Source organism: Fulmarus glacialis, unplaced genomic scaffold, assembly GCF_000690835.1.
Source record: "Fulmarus glacialis isolate BGI_N327 unplaced genomic scaffold, ASM69083v1 scaffold16144, whole genome shotgun sequence".
In the NCBI taxonomy this organism is placed as follows: Eukaryota; Metazoa; Chordata; class Aves; order Procellariiformes; family Procellariidae; genus Fulmarus; species Fulmarus glacialis.
Genome location: NW_009208833.1, coordinates 1 through 23,774, shown reverse-complemented (window position 1 = coordinate 23,774; position 23,774 = coordinate 1). Strand labels below are relative to the sequence as shown.

The window sequence follows — 23,774 nt, the reverse complement described above, 5'->3', positions numbered from 1 at the left end:
CGCAAACACAAAGCCTAAATATTTGATGAAGCCAAGCAGCTTTTCCCAGCGCCGGGAAGGAAACGTCGCACCGTGCCAGCAACCCGGGGCTCTCCAGCAAGGAAAATAAGCCCTTGGGTGTTTTGCCCTGCTCCGGTGCCCATGGAAGAGCCCCCGGTTAGGGGAGAGGGACAGCGGGGAGGTGATGCCAGTTGGCTCTCGTGCGAGCCAAGGACTTCCTCGGGCAGCGCGGTGCATCGATCGGCTGAGGGTTCTCTCCGCCTGCCAAGCCACAGCCCTGCTTGGCTTGGCAGAGGCTCATCGATCACCGCGGGCACAGCCACGGCATTGGGTTCGTAGGGAAAACATGCCCTGCGGGACTTGCGGTTCATGCGGCTCCAAGCGGGGCCAACGCCAGGCATGGGGACAAGCCCACCGCAGCCCGCTGGTCCCAGAGGGAGTTTGGGTGATGCTCAAGGGAGGACAGAGAGAGCAGAAAATTAACTCCTTCCAGCCAAATGTGACCTTACCACACATACGCCGACCACTTCTCTGGGCTCATCCTCCCATGGATCAGCCCTGGGCTGTCCAGGCAACACGGCAGCATGGCGCAAACCCACGGGGATGAAGCCAAGCTCGTGTGCTGGCCAGAGAAAAGCTCAGGAGCCACCAGCAAGGGGCAGGGGGTGCAGAGGTGCTAACCCGACCCCGACCGGCACAGCATCCCTGAGCACAGGGCAGGGCTGAAGATCTCCACTGCTGGGGCATCCCTAGGAAGGTTTTCTCCCTCTTTCTTTTTGCAGCCCTCCCTGGCTGCACAGAAGCCTTTCAAAGCTCCAGCCGTAATCAACACGTCGGAGCCCCAGCGCTGGCGGCCAAGGGCAGCTCTCCTCGGGCACAGCTAGCAGAGAGGTCAGGGAAAATTGAGATGTTACCCTGATGACCACCCAGCCAGCCCCCAGGCACCTTTAGGGCTCCGGCTCTCTGTAGTCACATCCTCCCTGCCCTTCTTCATGCTCTCATCATACATCAGCTCCTTCCACAAGTCTGTGGGCAGATGGGGCTGCAAAACAGCTGTGAAGAAGCTCAGCAGAGCAATGATGAGCCAGGCTGGTCCTAGGGCACCCCCCAAACCTCCCCATGGCATGTGTGCCCGGAGCACTGGCACCCTGGAAATCCCGGGAGGTGCTCATGGGGCATCGGTGGCTGTGGCAGGGATGAGCGACGGCACCTTCTCCTCCCATTGCCGAGCCGCGCAGCCCATTTTGCGAGGCTGGGAGGATGCTCAGCCCCAGTTTCTGGCCCATTAGCTCCCCTTCTCGCAAACACCTTCTCCAGCTGCTTTAGCTCCCGCTGAGGCACTGGGAGCCACACGCGGCAACGCAGGGAGGGATGCCCGGCTGCATGCAGCGTGAACAAGGCCACACGTGCTACGACGGGAGCAGGGGGAGGTCGTGAGCGGGTTACCAAAATGCAGCCGTGCTCCTGGCGTGGAGAAGAGCGCGAGCTGAGGCTGCAGTGCCAAAGTTTTTCAAACATCCTCAATGCCTGGGGAATGGCACTTGCTGCCATCCCAACTCCTCTCCACTCGGCTCCCAGAGTGACCAGGCCACCAAAACGAGCCAGTCTCACACCTCCTTGCAGCCTCCCCAATGGCTGGAAGTGCTGAGGAGGGCAACGGGGGCGGCGATGGCCCCTAAAGCATCCCTGCCTCCCCAGCCACTGCCTGCTCCAGCGCAGCCCAGGCTTGTCCTCATTTCAGGCTGGGCGAGAGGCAGCCCAGCCCCAGAGGTAGCGAGATGATGCCAAACCTCCTAATGGAGCTTGACAGCAGTGGGATTAAAAGCACAAGTGAGATCGCAACCCCTCTGCAATCAGCTTCTGCCTTGGAAGAGCTGAACCAGAAAAGAAACCTCCTGGCAGCGGGGAGGCGTGGGAACACACACACAGGGCGAGGGCGGCAGGGGCTGGGGGGAAACCTCGCCCGTCCCAAGCCCTCCTCGCTTGCCCTGCCAACCCATTGCCTATAGGAAGGAGTCAATCTCCCCGCCCCCAGCAGCACCAGTGAAGGGTTCCACCAGCAATAGCCCCAATTCCAACCGGTCCCCGTGGGTTGGTACTTCTACTGCCCTAAACTTTGCATGCGTAGCAGCCCACGCCATGCGCTGCTCACCCCTTCGTGCTTGTGAGCTCAAGGGATCGCACAAGGACCCCTCCTTCTCCCTCTCCTTCAGACGCTGCGCTTGGAGCGGTGCCATTGATGCTGGAAACAACATCCAAGCAGGCAGGTCCGAGCTGGAGATGGGAAGAGTCACTCGGATGCAAGTGGGTGCTCAGCCCCTATTTCTGCAGGACGGGGTGCGCACAGACCCTCACAGCTGGCACCAAGCCCCAGAGCACAGCCCTTGTTTAATTAAAAGGCAGCACTGACCATGTTTCCCACCCGAAGGATGCTCCAGCAGCGCTGCTGCCCCAGGCCTCCTTCATCTTCCTTCCCACAAGCAGGAATATCTCGGCATCTCCCCCAAACCCAACCCAAATGGGCTTTTGCAGGGATGAAGTGGGGGTTAGCTTGCACAAAGCACCCTGGGGGTGGCCGCTAAGTCACTCTCCGAAAAGCCAGCAAGGCAAAAGCACCGTCCCAGTCTGTGTTCATCCAAAATCCGGCAGCTGGAGGCTGCTCTCCTGCCTGGCGGTTGTTTCCTCCCAGCAAAATGCAGGGGAAAGCAGGGCTTTTTACTGCAAGAAAAAGGGAGCCACTCCAGGGACCGGTGGGAAGAGCTGATGGGTTTTGGCACAGTACTCAGGCTGAAAAGCTAGCTCCAGCTCCAGACCTTGTTTTGCAGTGACCTGTATCAAGAATTGTCTTTTTCCTTTTTCTTGCCAAATGGAAAGAAAAAGAAATCCTTCCAGGTCAGAAGAAAGAAAAGCATTTACTCATGGGTCAAGTGAAACAATCTGATGCAGGGTTGAGTGCACTTTTATTCTCCCCAAACCAGGAAAAGATTCAATTTCCATCTGAAAAAACATCTAAAAATAAAAAGAGAAAGGTTTTTGGGGTCAGAAGCACTTGATTTTGGTTTTTAAGCCCAAATGACTTGCTGAATTGAACCCCACTTTGCAAAGCACGGGTCAACCCAAAAGCGCAGAGGGGTGGGGAAGGGATGGGCTGGTGCATCGATCTGGAAAATTTCAACCACACTGAGATAGCACCAACCACAGGGGCAGCAGCCACCGCAGGGGCCAGCCTGGGACCCCCCCCCGGCACGCAGCTTGGGTACCTCAGCTCCCGCCAGGCCCGGCTGTGCACCAGGGTGCCAGGAGGGACGCGTTCGGCCGCCTCCACAGCACTTTGTTCATCCGAAGCGAGCTGTCACTTTCCAGCCTCCTCCCCACCAGCCAAATGCTTCCTGACAGCCCGTTTAAAACTCAAAGCACCCGATTACCACCACAGCCAGGCAGCTGCTCACAGACACCACGAGAAACTCTTCCATAACTCCCCCCCCTGAAATGAAATCCCTGCCCAGAGCATCACTGCTCTCCCTTTCCAGGCATACCCACACCCAGGGGGCACAAGGGTCCTTCTTGAGCTGATCCAGGTCTGGCTCTGCTCTCACATGCATGGCCTCGGTTGAGGGGCCCCCACGTTTCCATCACCGAAATGCCAGCACCCGCTTCCCACCACCCCAGCGGTGGGTGGGAAGCCCCAGCTCCCTCCACCTGGCAGGGCTGACCCCAGACCCTACACGTCACCTGAGTCCATTAGCAAGTCCCCGGAGCGCATGCCTCGCTGGCATTTAGCTTAACCCCGGCTTTTAGGGAGAGCTGCAGAGCTGCGCCGCCTTTCAATTTTTAATTCGCTCTAAACATTTTGGTCCTCTCCTCCGGGGACTCCCAGTCGATAACCTCTGCTGGCAGCACTGCTGCCCCATAGCTACGGGGAGGGTGGAAACTGGGGGCAAAGGAGAGGAAAGCAGCTCCACCCCACGCTGCTCTCCTTTGGAAGTGCAGGACCCCTTTGCACACACACCCCAGGACAAGGGCACCCCCGCCGGGCGCTGCAGTGAAAGGGCCCCCAGTGCCCCATGAGGATGCTCCTCCAGGAGGATGGGGGGACCCCCAGCACCTCCAGAGACCTGACACGGGCAGAGAGGGTTGTCACAGGGTAGAACATCTTCCTCCTTTTCATCAGACACCTCCGTGGGGTCGGGTCCCTCCAAACTTCACAGCTTGCTCGGGTTTTCCCTGATGCCTGGCACCGGCGCGGCAATGCCCTGGAGCAGGGGCACGAACGCAGCATCACTTTCCAGTCCCCGAGGCGTCTTTCTCGTTTTCCACTGCCTTAAGCAACAAATGTACTAACAGGGACCTGCTGGGCATGAGAAACGTGACCTGAGCTGCTCTGGAAAGGGAAATGCCACCGTAAAGCTGGGAAGATCAGCCCAGGTCACCCTGGAGCAGGGGAGCGGCTCCGGGTGGGTTTTTCTGTCCCTCAGGTGCTGGGGGGGGTCCAGGCTCAGGGTTAAGGCTCAGTTCTTCACGCACCTTTTATCTTGATCGAAAGGGCATGGAAAACTAATCAAGCACTTGCAGACAACATATGAATGGCAAAAACTCATAGGAAAAAAAATATCCTGAGCAGTTAAGCATCAGAAAAGGTACACGGAATCGCAGCAAAACCCTGTATCCCGCCTCCAACAGGTACCCAGGGACAACATGCAAAAAGGGTGATGCGCAGCAGTAATAGCCCAGAACGTGCTCCCTCTCTTCAAAAATTGGCAATTAGAGAGCTCCCAAGTCACAGGGGGTGCCTTGATACTGCTTAACGCTGACGGTTCCCTCCCACGAATTTGCCTGCTCCCTTTCCGCACACATGTAAGCTCCCAATGTCCACACACCCCCCTTCCAGACCCCTATAGCATCTCCTCATCCCCAATTTCCTGGGACAGCCCATGCCGAGCCACCCCCAAAAGCCCCCTGTTACACCTCCAGGCAGCTACGGGACCCGCCGTGCCCCAGGCAGGGAGCGGGGACAGAGGCAGCCCTGGCCAGGCACCAGGGTGCTGCCCACCCAGCAGGGTCTTCTTCAGCTCCTCACCTCCTTCTCCCTCCTAGACCCCGAGAGAAGAGGAGTTTTAGGCTGAAGAGAGCCGAGCTGCCGAGAGCTGGCCTCGGCCGCCACCTAGCAGCGACCCAACAGCGGCGGGGACAAGGGAGACAACTCCTCCAGCCCACTGGCTCCCGCTGCAGCCCGGGGACAGGCAGAGGAGGATGTGGGGGTGGGGTCTCTTCGGGACACCCCACCCCAGCCCCAGTTCTGACCTCCCTGAAACCAAAGGGGACTTCTGCAGCAGAGAGGGTGGTGTTGGAGACAAGCACTCCATCACCCAGACAGCTCCGAGCAACCTCAGCTCCGTTTCAGTCGCTCCCTACACTAGATGACAAACACGTGCGATGCAACTCCCCGGCCTGAAGCCTGAACACAGGACCAGAAAAGTCAGGCAACCTCTGAAACCCCTCCCGGAGGGTTGTACAGCCCCTGCTCAAGCCACGGCCCCTCGCCTCTCTGCTTCCATCTCCTTCATTAGCTTTCCACACAGCCATTTCCAAATGAGCCCCAGATTTTCTTTCTCTCTCTACATTTTTATTACCCCTTTCACATCCAAAACCACCCCTAAATGCTGAAATCAAAACAAAATAGTCATAGAATCATAGAACAGTTTGGGTTGGAAGAGAGCTTTAAAGATCATCTAGTCCAATCAATAAACTTATGCTGGGATTTTAATCCGTTCCAATATTAATGTTAAATCCCATCTCGAGCTCTTCTTGGTGGTTTGCAGTGAAGCATACCTCTGGCATGTTTGCAGGTGGGCACAGAATGACCCTTGAAGCCCCTGAAGACCTGAGGAACAGTCTAGGCACCAGCAAACCGGCTGAATGCCAGCATTCATAACCAGGGTGCTTCTACTTTCACAGCTTTTCTCTGCATTAATGAACTCAAGCCCAAGAGGATTTCTTGCCACAGGCGGGGAGCTACATAAACGTGGCCATCATCAAGCTTCAAGCTTTCTCTCACTGGATTCTTTATAGATCTCATTCGATATCTGTAACATGGGATTCCTGATGCTTCGTATGTGTGGCATCCTAATTCATCAAACTTAAAGGATATATAACACAATGTGACACTTAGATATTCTCCCAAACCATTACATTAAAGAGCAATAAATCAGTACAACACCAGTACAACAAAACGAAACTATTTTCCTGAAAGTAAAAGTAACATTATCACATGTACTGGGCACATCTGAGATGTTGTCAGACTCCCCAGTTTTTCAAGGGATTAAACGTTTCTGAACAAAGAAAATGGCAGCACGGTCATGCAGAGGCCTTTGCTGCTCTAGGCAGCCTTCCTCGCAGCTGCTCCAGCTTCTCCCCTCTTCTCACACCTTCCTTCTCAGGCTGGGGAGCCACTGGAAGTAGTCATTGGAAGTGGCTAAGCGTGCAGCTGCCACCACTGCAGATAGCGTGGTAGGAGGGACATAGAGTTTCTGAGATGGCCCTTGGTCAGACAGCCCACTGGCACTGCCCAGGCCAACTGCAAGACTCCTGGGAAGATCTTTGTTCTTCATTTTCTCTTCATCTGCATAAGGAGGGACACAGAAAAGAAAGATGGGATCCACATTGGCAACCCTAACAGCTCCGGTTTAGGTTGAAATCCCTTTTGCCTGGACCTTACCAGGTCATGGCAAGAGGACTTTCTACTGCACACCTATTTGATGAGCCCAATACAGTATAATCCGAGAGCCTCTCTCCCTCTCCTCCCAGTGCTCACCCCTCTTTCCCCAGAGGTGGGAAATCAGATGTGAATTGAGTAGCTCCTATCTGGAGAACTGGGCCTCCACTGCAGACAGATGGCAGACAGCTCTGTTCCAAGGCACAAACAGGCACTGTCTTTGGCAAGTCAATCTACCTCGTAAATTGGGCAACTCTCACATGGGTGTTGTAAATTCTTTCATCATTTGGAAGATAAAAACCCATACACGGTTAAAAAAAATTGTCCCTTACGGTTGGGAGATGGAGAGACTCTCAGTATGAAATGAACACAGGCTAACGTACAGAGGGCAGAGACAAAGACTTCTGCATGAAAGCAGCAGAAAGTCTAGGAAAGACAACAAAAATCAAGAGAGAGAGAAATAACCCTCAATTCATTTGTTCCCATTAAACATTTAGAAAACCATTTTGCTGCACAAAGGTCAAACCGATGCATTGCATCCAGCCATTTATTATTGTCGCATCTCCATCCCACAGAAATACCATCATTTTCATCTGTTCTAGCAAAGAAGCAGCACCAGTCCTAGGACACCCAATACTGACTGCAAGACTCATAGCACAGTAACAGACTGCTCAGCTTTCTGCTGTGTTAAATTTTACTGACAAATCTATTCGTACTGTTACGGTTGTCCAGCATAAACGGTATTGCCATAAGTAGAACAGAGGGATGTACAGCTTCACAAAGTTGGACCTCGTTGGAAAATCTTTCTATCTGATCAGGGTCATCTTGGCTCATTTCTGCTGGTTGCTTGGAGTAGATAAAGGAGGTGTAAAACTCTTCCACTGACTTGAATAAGACAGCAGGCATTGAGGACTCTTCAAGAGAATGAGGTGTCTGCAAATGTATATAAAAAACTCAGGAGAGGGTGTGATTAGTGCACACTCGTTTCATTAGCTGCCCTGATCTTTATTATCTCTCAAAGTCCACAAAGAACTGGGATGTCAGCAACTGGATGATTAAGGGAAAAAAAAACAAAAACAAACAACAACTAGTTACTCACAACCTTGGCCAAAGGGCAGCTTTTCCTGCACCGCAAGCTGAAAAGAGTGACAGATTATTACAGGATACAAATCACGATGTCTTAGCAAAGAATTAACAGCTGGCTCATCTCTCAGCAGCCCCACGCAGAAACAAATGACAGCAATGATAGAGGGAGTTTCTGCAAGGGAGTGGGTATCGAGTCAGAGGAAGTCCCTCTGCATTTTTGCTGAAGAATACAAATTAAACTTAAGTTCCAGAGATGATCACCCATGTCTCAGCCATAGACAGGGACTAGAGCCAATGTTTGTATTTGTTAATTCAGCACAGAGGAGAAAAATAGCAAAACGACAGATAAGCAGCAATTCACCTCGCCCAACCACAGCTGTTCAAAAATTAGGTGCTTGCTCTCTACGCTTCTTCTGTTGTCAAGACAGCAGAAGAAAGGCATCCATCTTGAGAAGGGGTGAATCGCCATCCAGAGGTGCTTCACCCATTGGTGAGAGTGTGTTCAGAGGATTAGCCCAGAACAAAACAATTGTATTTACACAAGCAGACTTAAGCAATTTAAATTGGCCCCCACAAGGGGACCATGAGGCGCTCCTGAAACAGCAAGGAGAGCTACATGGCTGGGCAGCAGAAATTCTGTGCTGACAGGATGCCAGGACAGAATAATTTGAATGACAGGCATCACTGGAGTCCAATTAACCAGCTACTCAGCTTGATACCACCAGCCCACTGAAAACCTCTGCCTAACATGCAGTAAAAACCAGAGTGTTAGGACAACAAAAAGAACAGGGTTAAAAGATTATTATTATCTCCTCTTGCCACCCATGCTACCCTGTTGGGGGACAGGCAGTGTCACTGCCACTCCAGGGCAAAGCACAAACAGACAGGGTGCAAGGGTGGACACTAGAAATTCTGTTAGCACTAGAAAAAGCTGGGATGGAAATAATTCAAGAAGAGGATGTTCAGTTTGCATAAGAGGCAAACGAGACAGGATATCCTAGAGAGTGCTGTGACGGGCAGGGAGTAAGGCAGTATCTACTCTTCCTCCTGATTCACACAATTAAGAACACCACCATTGAAAAGGAAAACATGAGCAGGGAAAACTGGAAAGGAGGGAATACCACTTGGTGATGCTGTAAGTGCCACAAAACCCTGAGGCTGAGAGATGAGCAGGAATCAGAGAAAGGAAATCTTCCTGTCTGTCCTCATAACTAGCTGACTGATGCATTTTTTCCCCCCTAATGTCTATAGGCAGGATTATTTTTTCATCCCACAGTCTCCCTTAATAGAAATTCTTGTCACTTCTTCTAAAGACTGCAACAGAGATCACAGCCAGGGACAGAAAATGTGCCCAGGACTTCTCCGATCCAGTTAGGAAATTTCTATGCTTTGAAACTCACATAGTTTAACACTTGCAGGGGAGCATTTAGGTCAGCTCACAAGGACCCTATCGCTATCTACCCACCTGCCTCCACCTCACCTCATCATACTTTCTCCCCACACTTGCTACCAGAAACTTTCCTCTTCTCTCATTCCCTCAAGATCCTTTTTCCCAGCTTGCTTTCTCTCCATCTCTTTCAGGTAACATCCCCCAGAGCCACCAATTCTTCCAGCTTTCCCCCTCATCCTTCTAGAAAGTGCTTTGTCTCAGCCACTGTCAACCTCCAGATGTGTAAGCAGCTGTGGTTATCCAAAACCCTGTAGGCACACTCCTATTTCCAGCTCTGCAATGCATTCTGTGGCTCAACAAATCCCGAGTGATACCAGCTCCCTGCTGAAACCAGAGCAGAGCATTTGCAAAATGCCATGCTGCAGGCCCTGTTAGATTCATCATTAACCACTATTTAAGAAGCAAACTCGCAACACCAGTGCCACATAATGCCTCAAATCACAGCCCAAAACACAACCCTCCCAAACCCACCCTCCTAACTCAGGAAAAGGCCTGCGTGATCCAGAGTAGCCCCACAATAACTCCCAGTTACTTCCAGTAACCCTCGGGACTGTGAATGGAGGAGAAGTAGAGGAGTGAAGAAGGGCCAGGTTTGATCTATAAAGTGCTGAAACAGGTCAGTCTTGTTTCCACAATACCTTGACATGCTAATGGAGCACGAGTGTATCATCAATAACACCAGAAACAACAGCAAAGAAGAAAACATACAGTTCTGAGCCCATGCTCAGTCGTTATTTCTTTGTCAGTCACTTTAAAAAAAATACATGTCAAAGCAATCAAAGGGTTAATTGAAATAATCTAAAACCAAGAACAACCCTTCTCAACAGCAACAGCTGAGAAAAACACCCTTACCTTAACCACTGCCATAAGCTCTGTAAGAGTTTCATTTGTATCCTCCTGTGCAAGTTCAGGGTCTTGGTCTGTTGTTCTTGGGACACTCACTTCATCCAAAAGTGGCCGCACATCATCCTGTGTCTCCTTCTTAGCAGACAGGTGCCATTGCTAAGGAGATGGACAAAGCAAGAAAAGGTACAGCTAGTGTGGGTAGAAGAAAGCAGGATGCACTGGAGCAAATTACAGAACAATCCAATGATACCACTCAGAGATTAACCGAGAACTGCAAAGGAGCTTTTTGGTTCCGCTCAGAAGTTTTAACATTTCTGTCTGGAGAAGTTTGGGCTACTTGGAAAGAACAGAAAGAACATGGAAGGACAGGAAATAACGTGAACAAGAAACTAACTGTCACTTTAACTTCTCTCCAAGTGGTAAGTTTTACTGGGGAGGAAAGTACAGTTTTATTCAAGCAATGTTTTCTGGTTATTCCCTGCTGCCTTCTGAGAAATTTCACCATGGAGATGTGTCCTAACGCAGCCGAGCTGATACAATACAGTGTCCAGCCATTTTGCACTTAAGGGCGGGGTTGGAGTGTTGTTAATCCTGACGAGGCAAATCTAAGATTGGACAGTGCAAAGGGAGTTCCTCACTGTTTAAGAGGAGTTACCAGAAAATGCTAGCTGAGCAGTAACAAGTGTCATATTAGACACATTTCATTCCGGTTCAAAACATTTGGTGTAATTTTATAATTGACATTCATGATCATGTTAGCGATGCACCAAGGAAGAGAGGAATTGTTTTGGACAACTAAACAGAACAGCAGAGAAGAAAATGTTTAAAGTCTTACACAAACAGCTCTAGAGGACTGCAGTTTCTGAAAGAGGATTCTAAGACCCTTGAAGTCAGACAGGAGAAAACCTGAATGCATTTACATTCCTCTAGTCTCCAAATTGCCAGCTATGCCTGACATTTACACACATGGATCTTGCTACAGTTAACCAAATTTTTCCATAAAAATCACAATAAACTCAGATTTGCAGAGTCTCAGTCACACTGATTTCTTCTAAATACATAAAGATGCTGGTTTGGGACCTTCGGTTCAGACGATATATCGACAGTGCAAGGCCATTAATATCCAAGATACACAGCTTATATAGAATTTCTCTAGCACAGAAACGCAGTTGGCTAAAACAAAACCTAGGTAAAATGACTGCTTTACAAGTTACTAATATTACACTAGCTTTTACTCTTATTTCAGAGAAATGTCAGAAAAACAGCCCCCGAGCAGTGCTGAACACTTCAACAGCTGACATTTACTTGAAAGGTGCTTTGGCCTCTGTAATAAAACGTAGCATGAAAATACTACAATTTAAATAACACAGAAAAGTAGAGAGAGTCACTTGTAGACAAGTGTTCCCGGTGTTTCTAACGGTACTACATTAGATTGCACTCAAGACCTGGGTTTTACTCCCTGCTTAACCCCTCTGTTCATCAGTTTCTCCACCTGTTAAATAGCAAAGGGCTCCTCTTTTTAACATGCTCTGAAATCAAAGGTGTAAAGCAGTATCCAGATCTGGATATCATTCACCTTTAGAGTTATCTTTTTAATAAAACTGTAGTTGTGTACAACCTTACGCCCTGCAACAACCAGGACTGCAAACTGCTTACTTTCAGGTAAGTTTAGAACGAGCAAGACCCTTAATGCAAATAATACACCACTAGTTCTTCTGGTCTTTCCCCACATTTAAATGATACCCTGAGTTACTACATATTCTTTCCCAAACCCCAGAGATGCGAGAAGAAAACACACCACTTCTTGGCTCCCGGGGGTGCAAAACATGAAAGTGCTAAGTCAAACTGATCTCATAAATCTGGTACTGGTCCGAGTTCTCAACAGAGTCAATTCTCTTTCTAACTGAAAAATTACGGTGCATATGGGAGGTTAGAGAAATCACTGAGCACACAGACTCCCTGAAGTCTGCAAAGGGATCCGAGGACAAGCAGCTAGAGATGTATTTACGGTTCACGTGTAATTGTTTTTATATTATGGTTCTGCTTGTTTTCTATGAAAGCAAAAAAAACAACTCCACAAAAAACTGCATGGGACTAAAACAATACATGTCTACTGATCCCTGGTGCTGATTTCATTGAATGATAGCTACGCCACAGTCAAACTCCCACCTGGTCACACAGTTCATCCCCATCCAGCTTTGAGCTTGCTGTTTCACTATCTGCTAGAGATTCCTGCTGCAAGCGAAGGTCTGGCTCCACCAGTTCAGCATTCTCCTGCTTTCCACTAGGCTGAACATACAAGGCCGAAGGATTCAGTTCCTTGAATCCCTAGGAACAAACAAAAAAAACCAAAAAACAACCAGTATAGTCAAGAAAACTATGTTGTAACTACCACAATGAATAAAAAGGATTCAGCAAATTTCTAATAGATTTTATGACGAAGCACACCACCTGCAAGTTAGCTCCAATTTCTTGCAGAAATTGTCTTACTACGAAAATCAGCTCCCCTCCCTCCAGCAACAAAATTAGTCAGCAATGCCCCCCTCCCCCCAAAACTGGACATACACGTGCAAAAATACAATCATAGGATCTAATCCTGCCAAAACACGCATTCTGCATCTATTGTATAAAATAACAGATACAAGCACTCTGGGCTGTAAACCCTGACCTTCTGCTGAGATATAAAATCGTGGCACTACCTTTCTAAGGGTTTTCATATCCACACAGTTCTTACCGAAACTGAGCTGAGACATTCAGTTAATGACATAGATGGGCCTACATCATAAATGCTCTCTGCACTGGCTTATAATTTGAACGTCCGTTCAAGGCACAACGTGCAATCTACCATGGTTATGCTGTCCAACATTGTACATTTCAACGGCAAAGTAAGAGACTTTTTAAATGAAGACCATTTCCATAATTCAGTTTGTTAATGGCATAACCGATCTTCAATGCCTTGAGCAGAGAAGGCCAAAATAATTTATTTAACTACCCTGTTCCTCACTCAACTGCTCCTGCCACTATGTAGCGCTACTTTAAATCAGACAATAAAATCTAATCAACCTGCTCTCATTAATTGTTTGGATGAATCAGGGGCCTCAACTTATGACTAACAAAACTTGCAGGAATTAACAACGGGTAGTGAAGTAACTAACATATCTCTTAACAACCTCTCAATTCCATCTCAGTTTGGCCTTCTGCTCAGCACGTTTATAGCTATTTTACTTTTCCATGTTATCTATACAAGATGTGTGTCAGCTCCAGATGAATCTGCAATACTAACAAGCTAATCAACTTAAAAAAAACCATCAAAACCTTCTAATCCACTGTTAGAAGACAGGATGAAAACAATTTGTTCTACTAAACCAGAACATCTCTGGCGTATCATCAGATTCCACCTTAATAAAAAAGCAAGCTCTCACCATAGAGTTCAACACCGTTGGATGCAGTCACAAAAGGGTAAGTTACAGGAAAGCAGGGAATACCAGTTTTGCTCTTCACAAAACTACTTTGCTTCAAGCTAAAGACCTTGCCATTACAGGCACCCAACTGATCCTTTCCCTGCCCTTCCCTTCAGCAGAACACGCCTTCCTCCTGACCTGGGAAGGAATGTTCTCTCCACAGACGTCAGCACATCCCCCATCCCTCAAGACACAGTGGAAGTAGATGTCCTCCTCAGTGGATGTGTCACACAGGAAGAGATGCAAGATGCCATTCACATATTCATCCACGATGCCTACAAGTAGCTTGGAGCCACACAGCTTCTTGAATAGGAGAGTTGCTGCATTGGACCACGTACCCTGAAGAAGAAACAAGAATGTGAAGTTACTATAAACAGACCAACATCCACCGCCTGAGACTCTCCCTTGTGCACACTTGTTAAAAAGGCAATTAAGCTGGGTCAGGCTAGGGACAAACGCAGGAAAGTCAGGCAGACAAGCTTCCCAGCACTGAACTAAATCAAACTACCCTAAAGACTGCAATGCTAGTTACACTGGGAATGCCCTTTCACCCCAAATACCTATTTCCAAACACGGTTCGATGGCATTCACCAGTGATTTTACCACAATTGCCTAATATACAGTTGTTTATTTTTGTTTTTGTTTTTTTAAATTCCTGGAATCATGCGATTATAAATGTTAAAAGCGTCTAAAGTTTTTAAGAAGCTGCTAAGCCTCACCACAATGAAAACTGTGATTCTTTAACGCTCAAAAAACAGAGGAAATAACTTTTTAAAAATAATATCTTTGAAACACAGAAGAAGAAACCCTGCTCACATGCTTTCCTTCAGAGATTGTATTTCTCAGGCTTCTTGACCAAGAGGTGTCCCAGCACAGAGGAACTTTCTTATGACCTCTGTAATTCTTTGGCTACGCTGACTGCGTCAAACCAACTCACTTTAAGCTCCATCACAGAAGAAGTTTTTAAAAAGAAGGCTGGAGCTACCAAGGCTTCAGAAGGACCCTGGAGAACTACTGAAAGGGGAAGAAACAAGTTTGCTCTTTTGCTTAACAGTAGCTATCTGTTTCTGTAACAATATAAGCAAGAATACTCTGATCATAAGGAAAACAGACAGCAGAAGTGTGATCACTCGCAGAGACAGAGACTTACACAGTCATACTCTGCTGAATGTAACAGCAGCAGTACTGCTGTAAACGTCAGTGGGACCTGAATTAATCCAAATGTTTGCCCTTATCAGGAGAAAAAGCCAACCTCTACTTGATAGCTCTCATACATATGTCAATAAACAAAATTGCATGTGAACACATACCTCCAAGGGTTTTACCCATGCCAAGGAACATGGGATGGCCTGAGCAGGGAGCTTCAAGTAGCACCACCTACAACACAAAACAAAGCCATTACAGCAAAAACAGAGCAAAACCAGGCAGAAGAGTAGAACTTCCTCATCTTCTGGGTTTTAAAATCAGCTTAGGAATAGAGAGGCACATATTGGATATTGCACTTATGAATAAAACCCAACAGCAGCTTTGGAAAACACTCCATATCCTGAGAATGGGCACAGCAGAAATAGCAATAACAACTGGTCCCTTATGCCTTCCCTTGCCCAAGCATCTTCCCATCATAACCGCTTATGATTACAAAGTTACGGACAGAGAGCAATGACTTTTGAACCAAAGAATGCCAATGGCCAGGCATGAACAGAGGCAAATGAGAGGGCAGAAGCAAATATGGAAAAGGTACTGAATTGCAGAGGAGAACAAGTACCTCTGACACTGCAAATGTGTCCCACTTGGATTGATACCCGTTCAGGAGGATGTTTACATCCATTCACGGAACCCAGGAAGGAGGATTAGGGAGCTTGCCCCAAAGTGACAGAAAGTGGCAGGAAGAAAGACTGAGGAATGAAGGCAGGAACAGGAAATGATTTAGCCTGAAGTCACTGTGAGAGGGTGAAGGACACGGTTGATGAGCAAAGGGCCCTGAGTGATCAGCAAAACAGGTCTTAAACAATGTCACCTCAAGCATTAGCATGTAAGCAAGGAAGTGTCTGCAATAATAAAAAACCCAGATCCTTTCTAGGAAATCTGCATGCTGGGATGTCTTTCTGAACAAAGACAGGCCAGTCAGCCTCACCTCGGTCCCTGGGAAGGCAATGGAACAACTAACCCTGGGAACCATTTCCAGGCACGGGAAGGACAAGAAGGTGACTGGAAGTAGTCAGCACGGATTCACCAAGTCACGCTTGACCAACCTGACAACCTTCTAGGATTAAACGACTGGCCTCGTAGGTAGGGGGAGAGTAGTGGGTATTGTTTACCTTGACTTCTGTCAGGCTTTTGACACTGTGTCCTGTAAGATCCTCATAGAGAAGCTAATGAAGTACGGCCTGGATGAGCAGTGAGGTAGATTGAGAACTGGCTGAAGGGCCAGGCCCAGAGTATGGTGACCAGTGGTACAAAGTCTAGTTGGAGGCCAGGAACTAGCAGTGTACCCCAGGGGTCAATACTGGGTCCAATACTGTTCAACACCTTCATTAATGATCCAGACGATGAGGGAGAGTCTACCCTCAGCAAGTCTGCTGATGATACAAAACTGCGAGAAGTGGCTGATACACAAGAGGGTCATGCTGCCATTAAGAGGGACCTCGACAGGATAAAGAAATGGGCAGACAGGAACCTCATGAAGTTCAACAAAGTCCTGCATTTGGGGAGGAACACCACCATGCACCAGTACATGTTGGGGGCTGATCGGCTGGAAAGCAGCATTTTTACCATGAGGGTGACCAAGCACTGGAACGGGTTGCCCAGAGAGGTCATAGAGTCTCCATCCTTGGAGACATTCAAAAGCCGTCTGGACATGGTCCTGGGCAGCCTGCTCTAGATGGCCCAGGAAGGTTGGACACGATGACCTCCAGAGGTCTTTTCCAACCCCAACCATTCTGTGATTCCGTCCCCATGTGTAATTTACTTACTTGAGGAATCTCAGCCAAGACTTTCGGACAATTTCAAGGTTTCCATAATCTGGGTAGAACACCTCTACTTCTTGGTCATTGATCACACGGTGGATGATAACACGGTACCACCATTTCGAGACCGTTACACAGCAAAGCTGTCCAGGCTGTACTGAAGACTCAGGCATGATATAACGATCAGAAACAAGTTTATTTGAGTAACAGTGTCTGCAAAAGATCATAATGAAAAACTGTGCTTGATAGGATGCAGGAGATGAACAAAGAGAAATACACTGGGCTTCAGAAGAATCCTGATTTCTCAAAGTCCCCATGACATGAATTTTCAGGAGTTGTTTTAATAGATGCGTTACATCTCTGTTCTGCTACACGTAAACTGAAATGACAATAAAAAATGCAAACCCAAACCTTAAACATTTGAATGATATTCCTGGGGTCCAACAAAAAGTTAATTAATGGGGACTAATCAGAGGCTAAATACAGTCAGTCTAGTTATTAATTTTTAACATTACCTTTACATGTCAGTGCTTCTTATGAACCAGGTTCTGGAGTACTGGCTCACATACACAGTAGCTGTCTGCAGAGTCTGTAATCACACTTACATGTGCCCCACAGACACCAAGCATTTACCTTGGCACACAATTAACAGCGGCTGTATCACTGTCGTGGTGGAATAGAATCCCAAATGTGTAATGTAACTGACACAAACCAAGCCACTGATGGGGTTTTGCTTTCAAATATAGATATGACAAAGGCCTGTTACCTGTTGCTTTTTGGTTAAGTGTTGGAGATGGAAGTAAAAGCCTTAACCAAGCACATTAGCAACAGTAGCACAGACAATAGAGAGGTGCAAAACAGCCCTAAAGTTTCTTTCCATAACGTTTCCAGGCTTTAAAGTTTAGGACTGTCTAGGACACAGCCAAAAAAATGTGAATTGCTATTAAACATACTTTTTGCTTGCTAGTTAAAAGGAATGGGTAAGCATTATGAGTATGTGTTTCAGTACAGCACCAGCATCTCCGTATCAAGTAATCAAGCCAGTGACCATAACTAACAGCAGAGTGCCCTGTTCCCTCAGCACAAACACACACGCACGATGGGTAGTAGTACTGAATCAGCATAGCATGTTCGCACCTCATCTCAATCATCATATCCTGCAGTTTATCAGATGTTTCCCTGCTGCAGATGTGGATGTAGAACTGGCTAGGAGAGACGATGAATTCCACAAAGACTCCCACCAAGCACCTTCTCTCCAGTGGTGGTAAACTGCAAAGGCTTCTGTCCTGAACAGCATCTGGGGGGATTTCTGGAGTCATTATCAACTTGTCTAGTAGGGACTGCTCCAAATCTTGAGGCTACAGAGGGATAAGAAGAAGGTGGCACTCAGATGTCTCGTCATGTGCTGAACACACATGGCCTCTCCGTTAAGTTAAAAAAATAGTTCTGCTTTCCTGGGGACCTGTGAATTACTGAATATCAGAGAATCCCAATAAATTGCGCAAACTTGGATTAAAACTTTCCCTGTGATAGAAGCATTCATTTTCACACACTCTCTCTTCCTTCCTTCTTTCTTCCCTCCAGTGTAAAGAAGAGTGCAACAAAAATACCTTGTTCATATTCCTTCAAGGAATAAAGGAGAGGAATTGAAGTCATGTCACACATTTAGACAAAAGTATTGAATGGCTATTGCTAAAAAGGCAGAACAAAACAAAAACCCACACCAAAAAACCAAACCAAACACAACCCACCTGTTTGTTGGATTTTACCCAAAAGATGCTATTTCTATGATCTGTGACCATGAAAGAGTACATGACTGAACCAGCAAAACTCTATCTGAAAATGATTCAAAAGTGACAGAAGGCACAAATGTATCTCACTTTCACACTAGAGCTATTTCCCAAGGATAAAAACAAACAAAACTACAAACTCTGTTCTTCTCCTCACTCTACACAAATTTGTACATGAGTGAGTTGGCAGCACAGCTTACAATTTTGCGTTATTCTTTAACTGCTGAAAACATCATTTCACTTGAACTAGTGCAGATGGGAACCTTAATCAGACATCAGCTACTTTCACTGCCTCAAGAGCTTGCTTTTGTGCCAACAAACAGCACTCCTCCAATGATCAGAAGTCAAAATGATTTCAGTTTTACTCATCGTGAATATGCTACAAGTTACCACTGCATTATACATCAGACAATGTATGGGAAATTTGTCTTCCAGCAATTTGTCCCCTTTCTTATCTGGCTAAATTCAACTGCAAACAATGGGTTTTTGCAATACAGGCTCTTTTAACCATTTTTTAAAGAAGCAGATGAGAGTCTCCTTCTGCAGACTGAGCAAGGGCTAACGCCCTTGAATTTTTTTTGAGTTAAAAACTTGGACTAAAACATTGAGTTAAACAGTGAGTTAACATTTTTGAGTTGAAGAGCAACTGAGGGAGTTCTTGCCTGAGCAGCAGCATCACCTCTAAAAAACCCTCACATTTCATGGATTTCCTCTAAGAAGTGCCTGCGAATAGTGGCATTTCTAAGGGATGGTTTTGCTCCCAGAATGCTCTTCATATCATACTGTTAAGGGCACACATAATCTTTATAATCTAGCTCACACACTGGTAGCAACAACAGACATTTCTGTGAAAGACGTAGAAGACGTACTTAAAAACACATTTACAAAAAAGCAACAAAATTATAAATAGACAAACCAACAGAATACTCTGTAAAACTAGGCTTAAGAGACATATGGCTTGTGAGACTAGCTAACTCCTTGCCCCACGCTGGACTAGCAGCTGCCAGTGTGATGTGGAGAACACCTTTCCTTCTGCTCAGGGGAGCAAGAAAAGCTGCTGAGAGCAGCAGCTCTACATACTTACCCTTTTCAGGGCCGAGAGGATTGACTCAGCCCTTGTCCCTCATTTGTCCCTTACACCACTTCCATTATTAGTCTCTTGTGACCAGATTCTTGGATACCTTGCAGCAGGATGCAGATCAGGTCGCAATTTTCCCCCCTACCTCACAGCATCCCGATGAACAAGTGTTCGTTGCATATGCAAAGTAACACGTTCCAACCTGCTTTCCTCCCCTTTAGGGATTTTCTTAAACAAAATGGCAAACTTGGTGTTTCATCAGGAATACTAGTTGTACAAACATCTTCCAAGACTTATCCTGCTAGGATCTTTAAACAGGTTCCCTTTGCCATACATAAGAACAAAAATCTGACTCGAGTTTGGGGTTACCAGGACCACATACCCCTCTTTTTTACCCTTCCCACAAGCAGACTTTGTTTGATCTAGGGGAACTCCCTGTGAACTTCATCACACCAAACTAAAACTTCTTTAAAAGATCAGAACACCCTGCCAAAAAATCTCTAAATGGTATGTTTTATGAAGTGCTGCACAAAGTCCAACTCGCAGTCCCAGGCTCCCAAGTTCATTAGTGCACAAAATACCAAATTCAGGAAGAATTCCTGGGACCCTTTCCCTGCCTATCCGCTCCAAACATACAGATGTGTACAGCCACGAGACAAGCTTGGCAGAGGAAATAACTCTCAGTAGGAGGATTTTCCTGAGAAAAAGAAGGTCTAAAGATGCTCAAAAGAAAAAAACAGAGGGGACACAAACAAATTCTCCCAATCAGGTTTGGCAGTTCAGAGCCTCTGTACTGTTCTTCTCCATCTCTTTCTAAAAATACACTGCTAAATAAAGAAACAAATGAAAAAAATCAAAATTTTCAAAGTCCAACCAAATAGCAGATTTGAGACCGCAGAAATCAAGGTCTCCAAGGACCATTCCCCAGCTCTGCCACACAGCTGCTTGACACTTAAACCCTGCCTACTGCAGCAGGGGAAATTCCACACAGCTAGTCTCAGAACAAAGTTATTAAAGTCCAATTACAAGTGAGTACAGCAAAAGGTATCACCACTATTATCAGGGAGGAAGAGGGTGCTTAACTGACCTCAGATGATCTGTAACATAGATCTCAAGACCGGAAAAAGCCCAGAAAGAGACAAGAAAAAGACCTAGTCTGGATGGCATATAAAGCTATGTACCAGGTCAGTATGAGTCTGGTCATCTTCGGGCTCATCTAGAACAGGTATAAAAATTTTTGGAAGCAGCAGTGCATCAACAATACAAACTCAACAGAAACAAAAGCAGTAAAAAGAGTATCATCCCCTCAGATTACAACATGATAAAGCTACAGATTGCTCAGCCACTTACTTGTTTGAAGTCATCACCCAAATCTACTGCTTGTGTTTCCACTGGCTCTGACTTCTCTTTTGCTGTCAGGTGGAAGCTCTCTGTCTCACAGCTGGGTTCCAAAGGAGGCATCTCAACTGCAGGTGCTGCTGTAAAGACAATAATTTGGCTGTTATTCTTTATGGGGCTGATGCAGTGTTACATATTAAGCAGAAAGAGAAGACATCTGAAAACAAAAGTCTGAAAGCACTGGTGCCGTTTTCCTCATCTCTTGTAACAAGCACAGCCACCACATTCATGAAGATTCACTTGAAAGTTTCACTGTTATTAATAAATTAAAAAAAAAAAAACCAAAAAAACCCCCAAAAACACTTGCTCTTGTAAGCATGCTAAGGGTTAAATCAATTGCTAGAATGATGCTAAAATGAATTTTCCTCAGAAGTCAGGAATTTGGCAGGAACTGTATGTGATTTTCTGCCTTCTCTTATATCTGTTATGGGAAAGCTGACGACATCTGCAGTCTCTTCTGTTTTATTTTGTGGAACATTGTAGCTGTGCCTTTCAGACTAGTGCTAAGCCTTCAGTCTCAAAAAGCGCATCGGAAAGGCTTTACCAGCCTGTGGAGCAGACGTTCAGAAGATCCTTCTAGTTTTGTTATCTATTGCCTGGAATGACTAGAAGTTCCAGTCCTGCACCCACATTCAAAAAGTCCGTACTCTGAACGGGCTAAACATCCCTTCTTTCACCTCACAACAAAAAATGGTGGCAACCTGTAAAAAACTTCCAGCTAAGCTCTCTGCTACCAAGACAACTTCCCTTGTGACAGCTGCTTCTGCAGCACCCCACAGTCCCTCTGTGCTAAAACCTAGGGGAACCGGGACTACTACAGGAACTGGAAATGCAGCAACATCCACTTGAAACACAGTTGCTTGGCCACAGCGCTTGCGAGAGCTACGTGCTTTCAGTTAAATAACACACCGCCTCACCTTGTGGGATCTCTTCCTGCGCCTCACCCTGCAGCATCTCTTCCTTCTCTATCTCACTTGCCAAGTACTTCTTCAGGGTCAGCAAAGAACCTGCTCTTGTCTGCTCAACTGCAACGATATCAGACACGCTTCTGAGGACTTCGAACATGGAGAAAAATCCATACCGCGTGTACTGGAACGCCCGGCCAAAGCGTCTGAAGAAGGCCTTATCAAAGTCCAAGAGCAGAAGCGGTGAGGAACTCAGCAGATCCTGCAGCTCAGCCTTCACCGTCGCTGGCAGGACAGGAGCTCTGCTCCTCCGAGGGAAACTCTGTGGATTCTTAGAGGGAGAAGCAGCATCTGCCTTTGCAGCAGCACTCTTCCGTGCCTTAGCACTTCTCTTCTGTCTGGCAACCAGTTTGGCAATCGCTTTGGTAGTCTCATCTGCAATGGCTGCAACAGAAAGAAATAAACTATTAGACTACCAAAACAGCGAACCATTAAAAGCTCTACACAGGCAAAGCTCCTCTTCTTTCCTTTCTTTCCTCTTCCCCCCACCCTTTTCAGAAGCAGGTGTCTCCTTCAAAAGCAATCACACTAAATCGTGGCTGACTTCCAGCAGGGCAACCACTTTTCTTTTCCCTTCACAAACCGGACTGAACTAGATTTAACAGCCAACAACCAATCTGCACCCTCATTCCTATAAATCCAGATCCAGGTAGGAAGGCAGGTCAAATTCTTGGATACATGATCACAACAGGAAACCCAGCTGCTGCAAGTTTTGTTCAAAAAATGGAAATGGCTCATTGCTCCCCTCAGCCAGAATCACAGTAAACCCCCACTATAGAACACCCACCCGCCCAGGCAAGGTCTCCCCACAGAGCAGCCCAGGTCTCTTCCATGCTTTTAAACAACTTTTTCTTGTCTTACTGTAGCACTCAATTAAAAAAAAAAAAAAATCATTTCACCCTTCCCAATCAACTCTTTGCACCTACCATTTGTTTCCCAGCTCTTCCCCAAAGAAAAGGAAAATGAAAAAGGTTCTTTGATACAAACTAAACTTCCCATGGGGTCAGGCAGGGAAACATTTACAACTTCTCCCAAGAGGCCCCTTCCCTGGTTTTGGCTCCTGCTGTAGTCTGCATTTACAGGAAAAGTGAAGCTTACCAGTTCTAGCGTAGAAGAAATGCTACTGCAGTTTCTAAACAAAGTGCAGAATGCAAAATGTACAAAAATAACTAGAAGCCTGTGTGATTTTTCAGGAGGAAAGAGCGGAAAAAGCATTAAAAGGCAGATCAAAATACAGGAAGAAACATCAAAGGCAAGAAATTAAACAGAGCTATATGAGAAAAAGAATAACAGAGATATGTGACCTACAGCTCTGGGAATTGGTCCTGCACATCCCCGTTTTGGAGCATCACTTCATACTAGTATGTGGTTCAAAACAGTTCCTCCACCTGTAAGGAAACAAAACCTCACCTTTGAGGATAAAAGTGCCTTTCTCATAAGGACAGACTCTGACAACTTCAGGCATATCTGCCACCAGCTCCAAGGTGGATTGGAAGCCCAGGTCACGTAGAGGGAGAGGTTTGCCAATCATAGCCATGTACTCCTGCTCCAGCTGTGCTGGGGTTAAGCCCTCTTTGGCAGCCATTAGCAGTGATCTCACCTCCTTCTTCAGCACCTCCATAAGCTGCGCCTGCTTTGCCATGTCCACACTAAAAGGGAAGCAAAAGCAAGCAGAAAACAACTTGTACCACAGCTGCTCAAACACAGGCAAAAGACTTTTTACCACTTGGCAACTGAAAGCTGGTGGGAGGAGTTTTTTTGAGGGCAGCAAGCCAGATTCACCAACAGCCACTACCTACCAACCCCCATATTTCCCTGCCTGCAGCCCTGGAGCTGCCACCCTCTAGCACCCACTGTCCCAGCTAAGGTCATGGCTCCTCCTCCATTCACTGCCTGTCCCCACGGGATCACGGCCCCTACAAGCATTGCATCTCCCAGAGTTTAGTGCACCCCTAAACCCCTGCCCCAGGGACTGCCCTCTACAAACCCTGCTCCTCACAGAGATCCCTGCGCCCCTAAACT

General features: G+C 46.9%; 1 protein-coding gene across 1 annotated transcript; it reads right to left on the bottom strand.

The window, feature by feature from the left end:
* Positions 1–6,419: 6,419 nt before the first annotated feature.
* Positions 6,420–23,394, bottom strand: TDRD5 (tudor domain containing 5). Its single transcript, XM_009576647.1, has 10 exons — positions 23,163–23,394; positions 21,705–22,136; positions 20,740–20,867; positions 17,659–17,879; positions 16,528–16,734; positions 14,866–14,932; positions 13,694–13,894; positions 12,264–12,422; positions 7,096–7,138; positions 6,420–6,619 (listed from the first exon to the last, which is right to left on the bottom strand). Exons 1-10 carry the CDS (start codon positions 23,392–23,394, stop codon positions 6,420–6,422), a joined length of 1,890 nt encoding a protein of 629 aa, XP_009574942.1.
* Between the last annotated feature and the right edge of the window lie 380 nt (positions 23,395–23,774).

Coding starts and splice junctions, on each gene's coding strand:
- TDRD5 (XM_009576647.1), bottom strand. CDS start 23,394: ATGGCAAAGCAGGCGCAGCTTATGGAGGTGCTGAAGAAGGAGGTGAGA. Junction 14,933..16,527: donor TCTTGGCTGAGATTCCTCAA/GTAAGTAAATTA, acceptor TTTGTGTTGTAG/GTGGTGCTACTTGAAGCTCC. Junction 7,139..12,263: donor GGGATGAACTGTGTGACCAG/GTGGGAGTTTGA, acceptor TGTCTTTCCTAG/ACTTTCTGCTGCTTTCATGC.